General features: G+C 36.5%; 1 protein-coding gene across 2 annotated transcripts in view; it reads left to right on the top strand.

The window, feature by feature from the left end:
* The window catches only part of LOC149264880 (DNA repair protein recA homolog 3, mitochondrial-like), a 143,763-nt gene that overhangs the window by 28,258 nt on the left and 102,223 nt on the right, over positions 1 to 13,282 (top strand). The window contains exon 2 of one of the 2 annotated variants that reach the window (XM_089429027.1): positions 7,415 to 7,469. In XM_089429027.1, the coding sequence (XP_089285153.1) occupies positions 7,415 to 7,469 (55 nt within the window). Of the gene's footprint in view, positions 1 to 7,408; positions 7,470 to 13,282 lie in introns of both variants that reach the window. The other variant, XM_089429024.1, reaches the window with a different exon arrangement.

Below are 13,282 nucleotides of genomic sequence, written 5' to 3'. Positions count from 1 at the left end.
CTGCCCACACAACTTGCAAGACAAGTTCATTCTATCAAACCCTTCATCAGGTTCACCAGATTCCCACAGAGGGTCCAATTTCTTTGGCATGTTTATAAGATGAAGTTTGAAGTTTGACTTTGAACTTTGAACTTTGAAGTTGAATGGTGAACCTATGACAAAATAAGGATTACAATTTACAAGTTACAAACTTACAATTTACAAATGTCAAAAACTATAAAAAATTACATAAATGAGTAACATGACAACACATGGAATTTTTGACAATTGATGTTTTTAACAAACAAAATGAAAAATCAAAAACCCCATCAAATAAATTCAAAAATATTTGATAACCCATTGAATTCTTTTGATAAACAATGGGTTATCCAGCTCTAAGATTCCAAACCCAACCAAAATGGCAAAAACATAAAAAAAAACCAAAACAAAGTTACAAAACACAAAGGTTTGGTGCCCATACCGGTTTGATGGAGAAAACTCGTCTCCTCCTTGGCTCTCAATCTGTTTTTCTCCTCCAATCAGCTGATTCAGCTCCCAAACAACAAAGAAATTTGCTAGGTCGCTCCAAAACCCTGTCGCTGCCGCTGTCTGTGCAATTGATTTTCAAAAAATGAAGTTTTGGTCATTTTAAAGTCACTGTCTGCATGGCCCGCGATTTTTTGCCATCGAATCTCATAAAAGTCGCGATTATTTCAAAAAATAGCCAAAAAAAATACGCATAAAAATTGTGCGATTTTATCAGCCAGTTGAAAAAATCGCGGTTTTCTGATTAAATTGCGATTTTCGCAACACTGGTTTATATGTATTTCACTCAATGCCATATTGCTTTTTCTAATTTTTAATTTTATTTTTTAGAATAACTTTATAATAATATTTTGTTGGAGAAAAATCGAACTTTTTATTAAGAGAATAGAAAGTTATGTCTGTAGATGACTTAAGCATTACTGTATCTGTGTAATCATAAAGAAAATCACAGAGTGACTGAATAACTAAGAGATTGACCATGAGTATATGCAGTACTCAGAAGTATGCAAGAAACCAAAAATCGGGCCTCTCCATATACTGGAGAAAACAACCCGCATAAAGTACTGTTAAAAATTTAAGAACTGTAGCATATAGTATCGAAAAATATACAAGTTGTATCAGTAGTAAAAATTACAATTGTAAGGATAACAACTGATAAACCTGCATCAAAAAATAGCTGAAACCAAAAAGTAAACTGTTTGTAAAGTGTAGGATAAACATGAATAGGAAACATCAGCTGGTAAATGGCTGTTGGTCTGATCCCGGATCCTTCCTTATTCAGTCTCTCTTATATTCCATCTGCCCAGAACCTGTTGTATACCCTCCTTAGAAAGGATGTCTGCCTCAGAGTTCTGTTCCCTGTATGTGACAAAGAGAAATGTAGTCAAAACCCTGTTTTATATGTAATATTTCTTTAATGAGAGGAAGCAAGGTGTGATTTTGACCATCTCTGTACTTCATTAAACAAATTATTGACATTTAAGGAATCACAAAAAATTTGTACAAAATCAATTCCAATTTCCTGGATCCAACATAATAATAATTTCAAAGAGAGGAGTTCTGCATAATTGTTTGTTCCAGTTCCAAGGCCAACTGAAGCTTTTAAGTTCCTTTGACTGTTGATGTGTATAACCAAACCCGCATCGCATCTGTTCTGTCCATCGGATGCTCCATCAAAATAAGCCCACGGGATTTGTGGGTTTATTTGTTCCTCTCTAATAATTTGAGGAGACGAAGTTGTTGATGAGGTTGGAAGTAGAGAGAAAATAACATCACACTCAATAGCTACAAGGGAGGGAGATGAAGGAATGCCACGAAAAACGCCTTTGTTTCTTGCCAACCATATTCCTCATGTGATTATTGGTGGGACGTTTTTCAAATTTTCGTCTTTCACTGAGTTCCACCAATTTTGCCAAGACTTAGCAGTGTTTGCGCCTCTCCAGTTCAGACTAAGTCCCAGAAGTCTCAGGGTGTCCTCCCAAATTTTTACAGTGAATGGGCAACTTAAGAACAGATGGTCTACTGATTCTTCAGAGTTTTTGCATAGCATACACCAACTCGGACCATGTTTGTTTCTTTTTTGTAGGTTATCCCATGTTGGCACCTTATTTCTGAGGATGCACCGGAAAAATAGTCTTGACCTTGCAGGGCATTTCAGTTTCCATAGTGATTTCCACCACCATGCCTGCACCCCCTGTACCCTCCTGTCCATTTGATAAAGGTATCCAAATTTAGGGGAGTATTTACCTGAAGGCGCATGGACCCATCTGAGCGATCCCTTATCCTTTCGTGAGTTCGTTGCAATTCTCTGGTGTAGTTCTCCCACTCAGCGCCCCATTGAGGTTCTAAGTGAAGGTCCCTGTTGCCAAATCGAGGAAGCTTCGGCATCCGCCACTTGATTCAAGAAGATAATTCCTTGGTTGTTGAGAAAATCAGTTAAATCCCTTGGAAGCTCATATCCTTCGTTGCATCCCACCTACGGATCCATACCTATTCTGACTTTCTCCCCATTCCCTATGTGCCATGCAAGTCTGTCTTCAATTACCCTGAAGGATTCCACTGTGGCTTTCCAGATGACAGATGCATTTCAAAATTTTTTGTCTAGACTGTGCACCCATTCCTCAATAGGAATGGGATCAATATATTTTCTTTTGACTACAGCAGTCCAAAGGTTATCCATTGATAAGATATGCCACCCTGATTTTGCTGCAAGAGCTTTTGCAAATAAAGGGAGATCCTTTATTCCCCATCCTCCCCATGCTTTTGGGAGAGCTATCTTATCCCATGCCACCCACGGGAGAACTGCTTCCTCCTTTGCTCCAGCCCATAAAAAACGACCACACAGTTTCCTGATCTGGGCTAGGATTCCTTTGGGGACCCAGGTGAGGGAAAGCCAATAAACCAGTATTGCAATTAGAACAGATTTTATCAGTACCAGTCTTCCAACCCTCGAGAGCCATTTATAACTCCAGTGTTTTATTCGCTTTTCCATTTTGGCCAGCAGCCACATCCAGTCTTGTTTTTTGTATGAATCCGACTTGAGGTGGAAACCTAAATATTTGAAACTGTCCTTCATAGGCTTATTAGCATCAAAGAGGAGTTCCAAGGAGAAGCCTTCATGAACTAGAGAAGACTTCTGTTCATTTATGCATATTCCTGTAGCTTTGAGGAACAGGTTGAGGGAGGCTTTCAGCTGCTGGATATCACCTCTAGAGCTGTCACTAAAGAGGATAATAACATCTACAAACAGAAGGTGTGTTACAAAAAGATTTGTGGCTACTTCAATCCCTTTTAGTTCTCCCCTATGTTTAGCTGAGAGAATCATCTGGCTCAGTCCTTCGGCCGCCAATAAAATGAGGAGAGGTGACAGGGGCACCGGTGTCTGAGCCCTCTCTGGTTGTGGAAATGCCATATTGATATATTCACCCTTACATGGTATATAGATGAGCAAATTTTGCATATATTCTCTCTAATGGTTTGGAATCTTAAAAATAATATTTTTTATTAAAAGCTAATTAATATATGTGTAATTTTTTCAAATTTGGTTCATTGGATCTGGTTTGAATCAGTTTCTATTCGAAGCCTGATTAGATGGGTGGTCGATTCAAGGCTGGTTATGGTTTTTAAAACTATTGTTTAATATGACAAGTTTAAACTTAGAAGGGACATTGAAGAATCAAATAGATAGGCATCTAGCAAGATGAAAGTGAGAAAAGAAAACTCAGTAAAACAATCGACAAAGCAAGCATTACACACTAGGCATATGATGGTATCCAAGATGTTGTTGTAAGATGCTCTTTCGTCCCTATGTGAGGAGGTGATTGCTTGTTATTGGTAGGCAAATGATTGAGAGGTAGGTGTCTAATGAGAGGTTCACATGGAGATTACTATACAATACTTGTGCATGTAATGGAATTGACTGCTGCATGAAAATTTGTCTAAGTAAAATAAAAACTGTGAAGCATGGGTAATAATGGATAGTTGAGTGTTGGGCATTATATGGGAAAAACACATAGGTGGGTCTGAAAACCAAAAAAATGATTGTAGAGCTATGAACAAAATTTCTTGTGTTGATTTGGAAGGGAAATTTAAGAACATATCGTGTTGCAACAACAAATGGGGTGGTTAGGATATGGTTCATAGGAAATTATTGTAATATGTAATGTGTAATGATCTTAATGGGGGTATATGTGGGCATAAGGGGTGAAATTTATATGTAGATAGTGGGCAGGCTTGGTCTCGGGTCTATATGGTTAATACATGAAAACTAGATATATAAGAAGTTAGTTGTCACTGCACTTATGATTGATGATTATTGTATTGGGATCTATTTGGGTTTTTTTGGAGTTGTTCTCTTAATATCTAAGTAGTTTAAGTTGGGATAATGATACTTTTGGGAGTTGCTCTTCATGTCCATATTTGGTTAACATGGTAGTTATGTGGGTTTATCATGCTTTATTGTGTGTTAGGTTCATTACAATTGATGTTAGGGTAAATGATTCTTGCTTGAGAACCTTTAAGTAAAACTTATTGTTGGAGGTACAACTTTTGATAGGGACCTACAAATTGATCGATACTTCAAGTGTTGGAAAGACATCCTTTAATATCTTGGTCAAAATTTGACTGATAAATCCTAAAGCTTTGTTAAAACTGGTAAGTTTTGCTAAAATGTACATATCAAAAGATTGTAAGGTCCAAATTGGGTGTGACTAGTAGCATCTTAAATTAGACATTGAAAGTGTTGTAAGTCCAAAATTTGTTGGTTTTAAAGAGACATTCACAAAGATACTATATGCACAACTTTCCCTTGGGAAATCCAAATCAAGTGAAATTGGTGGCATTAAGGAGTAGACATTTCAAGTTGCCATAGGTTGAAAATTTAGTGAAATTAGGGCATAAATCATCAATACCTAACAAATATAAGGTTGACATGCAGAGTAGTTCCCATATAAGGGTTTAAAATGGTCATGACATTTGAAGGAATGTTTGGATTTAGTGCTTCAAAAGGAAGTTGGAAATACAATGGAATATTTTGGTAAAAAGTTTGGGACAATTTGGGATAACTTTTATGAATATAGCGGAGTAGGTTAGGGTTCCAACAAAACCGCAGTTGTTTCAGTCAAAATTTTAGTTCTTTCTCTAGAAGTGATGGCAATACTTGTAGCTGGAAGGTTAAATTGAGGCATAATGCTACCACAAAGAGGTGGAGTTGCCACCCAATATTTGAGAAAAATGTAGAAAACTAGGGCAAGGGAGAAAACCGTTGGGGAGAAATGCGAACTGTAGCTTTAGAGACTATTTTTACCAGCAGGTTCTCTTAAGTCTTTAGAATAAGTAATCATAACAATAAATGAACTATAAACTTTAATATATTTAAAGGTAGAAACACATTTTAATATAAATGAACTATAAACTTAATATATTTAAAGGTAGAAACACATTTTAATATATTATTTAACATGAACAAAAGAAATACTTGTCATTTTAACTTCAAATTTTCCCTTTTTTCACTTGTGCTGGTGCTTTTGTCTTTTTATGCTTTGTTGCTCATTATTCTATATATTTTAAATATACTATATCATTTGCCCTGTTTTTTTGATATTACTTAGTGGGTATTTGCCCATTTAGTCCCTTGGTTTCTTTCTCACCCTTCGTTGTGTCAAGTAGAGACCACTACACTTGGCTTTTGTACCATGTCAGAGAATCTACATACATAGTCATAGAATATTATAGAAAGAGGAGACGCAAATGAGAGAAAATATTATACTTAATTCACTGATCATTATGGTGAATACCAATAAGTAGGGGAACAATGTGGTGTTCCATGAGGATGCTTCTCGTCGGGCACACCCTTGGGACATCGGTGTGCATGGCAAAATGTTTTGGCATGGTACCCCTTTTGCGAAACTTTGTGAAACACCTTGAAACATTTCATCGAGCTGTGGGACGTGTTTCACAAAAATGCATAAAAACTAAACTTATTTCACCTTTACATATACATCCCTTATTTGACATTTACAAGTTATTTAGCATTTGACTTTGAGATGATAGTGAGCCACGATTTGCCGTGCTTACTCATGAGAGTGACTTTGACTGGTATAGCGAAAGTCCTATTGATGATATTAATGCCTTCATACAATAGAGGAATGCAGAGGACCAATCAATGACATTGACTCCTTGACGCTTAGGTGATGTTGATTTCTTTTAGCTACTTCTAATTTTCATTGCCCATTAGTTTTGAATTGTAACTTTTTGCTGGACATATTGATGACCAAATCTTTGACTTGTTATAACTTATTTCCATTATTTCTGAGTAATTTTAATTTACTATTCCAAACTTGAGTATCTACTATTTAGCATTTACTTAGTACTATTTGGACTTTGAATGAATGTATTTCATTTTGTTATAATCTATAAATTTGAACTTTTGGTGTGCATGTATCATTGGTTCTTTTGTAATAATTTATAAATTTGAACTTTGGTTGTGCATGTATCATTGGTTCAGTGTGAAATATGATAATAGAAACGGTGATTGATGAATCATGTTTGTATCATTTACGAAGTTGAATTGAGTATTTACATTGCACAATGATGAATTTGCATGGGATGAATTGTTATTATTGGGATTTTTTTTAATAATTTTAGAGGTGGGGTCCCCTGTGCTAGGCACCTTTCCACACTTGTGTGTTGTAGAAACTTGGGGGAACATTGGAACAATGTCTCACTCTACAAGTCTCGTACTATTATTTTATTAACTAAGGCATCTAAAGTGACATTTAATTCTATTAACTTAAGTCACTTAATTAAAGTTAATTTTAACTTTATTTAAACTTCCAAATTACATTAACATATGAACATTATAAGCTAAATCTAATACTATGTGAAATATCAGACATCTTCAATGATTTTGGCAACCACTTCATTCTTATAATAACTTGAGGATGAGTACCATTGGTGGAATTCATAAATAACAAGGCTTTGAAAGAAACTCATCTATGGCCTATAAGTTCCTAGCTGTCTATTTCTAAGAAAGCTCTTTGCCACCCCAATTTGGGTTTTCCATTTAGAAGTGGTTATTTGATTTTACATATTAATTCTGTAATACAACATGGAGGTGACTTATATACATAAACTAGTTTTTTTCAAACTCATATTTGATGAACAGTAATTAGGTCTAATGGGCTAAAAGTCCATATTATAGTTTTACCTTGTATACTAGTAAGACTTTTTTTTGAACTTCGATTAATTCTATTAATCAATCCTATGTTGTCTATATTATCGTGAATTGAGAATGTGATTGGAGTTGTTAGAGACTTGTTTTCTTTATGTTGATAATATGTATTATTATAGTTTTGACAAGATTTTTTTTTCATGTATGTTTTAGCATCAGCTAGCTGCTACAAATTCAACAATTGTGTTGCAATCTCGAAACTTTTCTGCAAAAGGTACCAGGTTAACCCACACTTTTCTTCCTGTTGCTTGTTTTGTTAAGATAAAGTTCGATTTAGTATTGTTTTATTTTTTTTAATTTATTATATGGTAATTTGTTTGTTTTCTTGCATTTTCATTAGTATCTTCTCTTGATTTTTCTTTTCTTCAACTATTATTTCCTTCATTTATTTTCTTACTCTTGCCTTTGAACACTCAGGTATGCGCTATGAACATGGTAATTGAAATAAGGCAATATTTATTCCATTGGTTGTCGAAACAACTTGTCATGTTGCAAACTTGAATATTTTTAGGAGATGCAACAATAAGAATTAAAATTATAACCATTGGCTAGCACATGAAACCTTTTGCTATCAATGAGATCAAGCATACTTTATCTAATATAAACATACATCTTTTAATTAATTTTAAACTATAATGAAATGATGCTTAATGACCCAAGGGGTGAAAATCTTAATTTTATTTTTTAATAAATTAAACATGATATTCTACATGATGCCTCTTTTAATAATATAAATAATGAAATCCACATCTTGGGGGAATCGACCAAGCACTTACCCTCATTTTGAGGATGGTACCTAGGTTGAATTAGATTTCATAGAAGTTCAAGGCTTCTTCAACACAGGGTACAAGGCCATTACTACAATATGCTCCTTAAGAGCTTAATCATGTCACTTGTAGGATTTGAAGTTGGATACAGAGGATAACATTCCTTTGCTCGATCGCTCGAGCTAGACCGAATTGGTTGACGCTTTTGTTTCTTTATGAAAATATTAGTGTGTTTTGAAAGGTATTTCTATTATTATGAGGATTAGTTGTACGTCAATAAACATTCTTTTGGACTAGCTCTAATTTCCTATCAAATTAAACTTTGCTCTAAAACGAACTTATGCCATGCTTAGCCCTATTATTTGAAAGTGATTGATATTTGTTATATGGGTTACATTACCTCCTCTTGCTAATTCAGACATGCTTGACCTCCTTTATTTTGCTAATTCACACATGATTAATAGTAACCAAATGATCTCAATACAATTTAGTTTATATGTCTTGTAGGGTTCTTTAGGTTGTGTATACAAAATATTGCCCATTGATTAACTTAAGTCATGCATATGTTGTAGTTGAATGCTTTGGGTGTGTTGACCAATTATACATATTGTATTTGGAGTATGTTCTTGATTTTTTAGCTTCAGAAGGCCTTTTTCATAGGCTTGTATCTAGTGTGTAGGAGAAGAAGTCCTATTTAGGTGGTTGTTTGATAGGAGCAACTAATATGATATCCTTCTTAAGTTTCAACTTAGGAAAAAATACATTGATTAATTCTTCAATCAATGTTGACTTTGGGCTAATGCTTTTCTCTAGATAAATAATTAATTATTTAAGTGACTTAGATCTAATCTACACTATTGATCTAAGAAGGCTGGGATTTAATCTTAGTCGTCTATTACTTTGGAGATTAGGGATTTGGCCCCATGGAGAAATTATAAATAGAATCTATGGGAGAGGATGAAGACACATTGCATTGCTATTGTTGAGTGAGGGAATTTCTCAAGGGAGTGAGAGAATCCAACACTTAAGAGAAGGGAAAATAATTGTAGCAGGGGAATTTCGGGAGAAATTTTCAAAGAGGTCTAGTTTAGGAGAGAGGCCGAATTATTGAAGAGAAGGGCCAAGTAACAGAGGGAGTACAAATTTCCCAATGGTTGATTTTTTTGTTGTGCACATGGGTTATATGAAGGGAGAAAGAGGTGCTGAGTTAGCTGGTAGAAGAAGTTAATTTACCTAGGCCGAAATCTTCAGGAGGGTCGATTTCTAGGAGGGCCGAATTCCTTGGGGCCTATTTTCGAGAGAGATTTATTTTCAGGTTCTAACAATTGTTATTTTTCTGTGAATTCTCTGTGGGACTAGGCACTACTTTGCTTGAGTAATATGAAGTGAAGGAAGATTGTTTTTGGGCAACATTTTTCGCTGTTGTGATTGATTTCCCTATTTTATTTTCATTAACAATTTAATTTCTGAAGGTTAAAATACTTTGATTTAATTTTCCAATAGTTTTTAGATTTTATTGAGTAAATAATTGCTGGGTATAAAATATTGTTGAGGTATAAATAAATCAGATATGGTATTGGAGACTTAACATGGTATTAGAGCGATATTAACTCTGTGGGGACGCCCATACATCACAAGGGTTTTACAACAACAAATTGTTTTTTAGCAAAATTTTTATTTTGCAATGAGGGTTTTGTGGCTGAAATTGATGTAGTGAAATGACATCATCGTTGCAATCTTTAGTCCATAGAAGGAGAGAATCACCATTATTTTGATGGCAAACAACTTGTGGGAACTCGTAGAAAAAAAGATTCAAGTTCCTTTGGATGCTATACATGCAACCAATTGGATGCTATACATGCAACCAAACACATTTGAAAGATGTGAAGGCTAAAAGGGTCATATTGTTAGTTTTTGTAGCATCAGATGTGTTCTAGCCTTGAAATTTTGTGGAGAGGCTAGAATACATGAGATCTTCGAAACCTAGAAATTGTTTCTAGAAATTCCATCGAGAAGTGTCTCAATTAGATTATTAATAGATTTTTAAATATTTTCTAAGTCTAAATTTAGGGAATATGGTTAATTAATCAATATTAATTGAGATAAGGTGAGAATCATCTAGAAACTCACATGGACCGATCCAGAGATGATCCTCGCCATTGATTAAGTTTTAATCTTGGCCGTTGGTGCTCCAACAGAGGATTGGAAGAGAAGGTCGCTATGGTGATGGTGAAATCATCCGGTGCAGATACTCAGTTGCCTAGGCAGTTCGATTTTCTCAGAAGCAATAGCTCAACAGATAAGATAGAGCCAGAGGGTGAGTAGCAGGTGGGAGAGGAGGGCAGTAGCATTCCGAGAGGAAGATTTTCAGTTACTGGTAGAGGCAAAGGAAGGTAGGCCAAAATATCTAGAGGGCCAACGTAAGCACTACGTAGAGGGTGACACAGGGAGCTCATCGCAAAGGCCGGTGTAGCGATTTCAGAGGTAGAAAATAGCTGTGGGGTGAGAGAAAATTCTCACAATATTTTTTCCATTATTTTCTCAAATTAGATTGCTAATTGAGCATCTAAATTATTGTACTTGAATCGCTGATGAATATTAATAATAAAACCCTCATCTGCTGCATTGGTTTTCTCGCATTAGGTTTTTATGGGGACAATTGTTCGAAAATAACTGTGTCAAATTTTTTGTGCTAGAATTTCTCAGTTTCCAGTGTTTTATTTTCTGCAATATTTTTATGGTGAAATTGTAGTTGTGATTTTATTTGTTATTTGCTGTAGCAAATAAACTGCATAATTAATTTTTGAGTTAGAAGAATAATTTCCAGTTGCTGCAATAGATAAAATTTCTCATGGTATCTGAGCTTAGGTGATCAGCTGGGAAGCTCTTTAGCGAAGAGGAAAGTTTCGCTGCTCAGAAGGAGCAGCAGGCTGAAATTTTCAGAGGTAGTGCAGTGCTTTGACAGGCATGCCGAGTTGCTAGGGCAACAGTTCGATTTTCAGTTGCAGGGAGGCAGAAAAATTGAGTTGCCTAGATTAGTGATTTCAGTAGTCAGAGGGAGTAGTTACAATGCAGATTTTCGCTGAGCAAATTCTTGGTTGGACGCAAAGGGTTTTGCTGCAGGCTGCAGAAGAAGAATTTGCATCGGGTGGAAAAGAGGAATAACATACCAAATTTTTCAAGCATAGCCATGGACGAAAGTAACATTCAAGAGACTTCAGATTTGTCTTCCAGATTGGAAGACGAATTTGCTTGCTTAGCAAGATCAACTTCACAGGGAGGCTGGTATATAGACAATGGAGCATCAACTCACATGATAGTGGTTAGAGAATATTTCTCTAGATACAAAGAGGAGCAGATGGACTTCCAGGTTACTATGGGAAATAGAACGAAATGTACTCTAGGAGGGAGAGGTAACATAGATTTTCAGGGGGAGTCAGGGGCAAACACCAGTGCTATAGATGTATTGGATGTGCCAGGATTGGGTATGAACCTGATTTTAGTATCCCAGTTACAGGATAAGGAGCATGATATTCATTTCGTAGGGAAGAAAGTGTATGTCAAACACCCGAGTTGGAAAAAGGTAAGACAAATTGGAGTTCGAAGTAATAGATTGTACTGGTTACAACTGTTACAAATTGATTCTCCAATGGCAATAATAGGTAGTGATAGTGGGAGTGGGAAGGAGCTGAATGAGTTATGGCACAATAGAATGGGACATCTACACCATGGAGCACTTAAGATGCTCAAAGAAATGGTCACAAGGGTTCCAAAAACTTGGCGCAGAGCACGATGATGTGTGTAGAGGATGCATGCTTGGGAAGTAGGCTAAGGCGACATTTCCAAGAAGTGACAACAGAGCTGATGGTGTTATAGGACTTATACACTTGGATATTTGCGGCCCGATGTCCACTAGTGCTCTTAGTGGTGCGGAATATTTCGTCACCTTTATTGATGATCATTCTAGGAAAACTTGGATTTACTTCTTGAAGACCAAGGATGAGGTGTTCTATCGTGGAGAATGCAATAGGGAAGAAGATCAAGTTGCTTTGCTCAAATAATGGTAGATAATATATTGATAAAGACTTAACAGATTTCTATGCGAAGGAAGGCATCAAGAGAGAATGGACAATTCCCTATAATCCACAGCAGAATGGTGCAGTGGAGCGAAAAATAAAACCATTGTTGGAGCTGTAAAGACTATGTTATATGACAATGATCTACCCAGATTTCTATTGGAAAAATCATGTAACACAACAATGTATATTCAGAATAGGCTTCCTCATAGAGGATTGGGGAAGAAAACGCCAGAAGGAGTCTTCACAGGAAGAAGCCATAAGTTAGCCACTTCAGAATATTTGGCAGCATTGCCACGTTCCAGATGATAAACGTATCAAATTTGGATCAGATTGCAGAGAAGGTTTCTTCGTTGGGTACAACGAAACCTCAAAGGCATTTAAAATCTACATTCCTAGCAATAGGAAGATAGTAGTAAGGCGAGACGTGAAGTTCATGGAGGACCGTGCTTTCAAGAGATCTCTTGAGATGCTTGTAGGTGATTAGAATCAGTCAACAGAAGCTCCTTTGGTCCAGTAGCAGGGGAAGCCACAGTGGCAGCTAGTGGGACAGGCAGGAGGATAGTCACAAGGATCAAGTATTGTGACCAACGCCAGTATTTCCTCAGGTGTAGGAAATCTGAGGAGCTCTCAGCAGATGGAGCAACAAAGACAGGATGAGGAGGAGCTTGCAAAACCTCCCACGACTAGTGGTCAAGCCAATAGAGAGGTTCGTCAGACATGGAGGGATGCAAAGGAGTTTATTGGAACTCCTAGGACGAGTAAGAGACGACATAGACAACTTGACAAGTACCAAGCATTGGTGGCTCAGGTTACAAAACCTTCCAGCTTTTAGGAAGCCGCACAACATCAGGTGTGGGTAGATGCCATGGTAGAAGAGTATAACTCTATCATGATGAATGATGTTTGGGAGGTAGTGCCAGCCGAAAGACATCTTTTGTAGGTTCTAGATGGATTTATAAGATCAAATATGCGGCAGACGACAACAAGGAAAAATTCAAGGGCTAGGTTCGTGGCAAAGGGGTATGCGTAAAAAGAAGGGGTAAATTATGATGAGACCTTCGCCACAGTTTCCAGATACACTTCTATCTGGTCAGTTTATCTGTAGCAGCTTAGATGGGATGGCAGATTCACCAGATGGATGTCAAGACAACCTTCTTGAACTGGGTGATAGAGGAAGAAGT

This window comes from Pinus tabuliformis, chromosome 6 (assembly GCF_031772625.1).
Source record: "Pinus tabuliformis cultivar Carrire ecotype Pingquan chromosome 6, CPIR1, whole genome shotgun sequence".
Classification (NCBI taxonomy): Eukaryota; Viridiplantae; Streptophyta; class Pinopsida; order Pinales; family Pinaceae; genus Pinus; species Pinus tabuliformis.
This window is presented reverse-complemented; position numbering and strand designations above follow the sequence as displayed.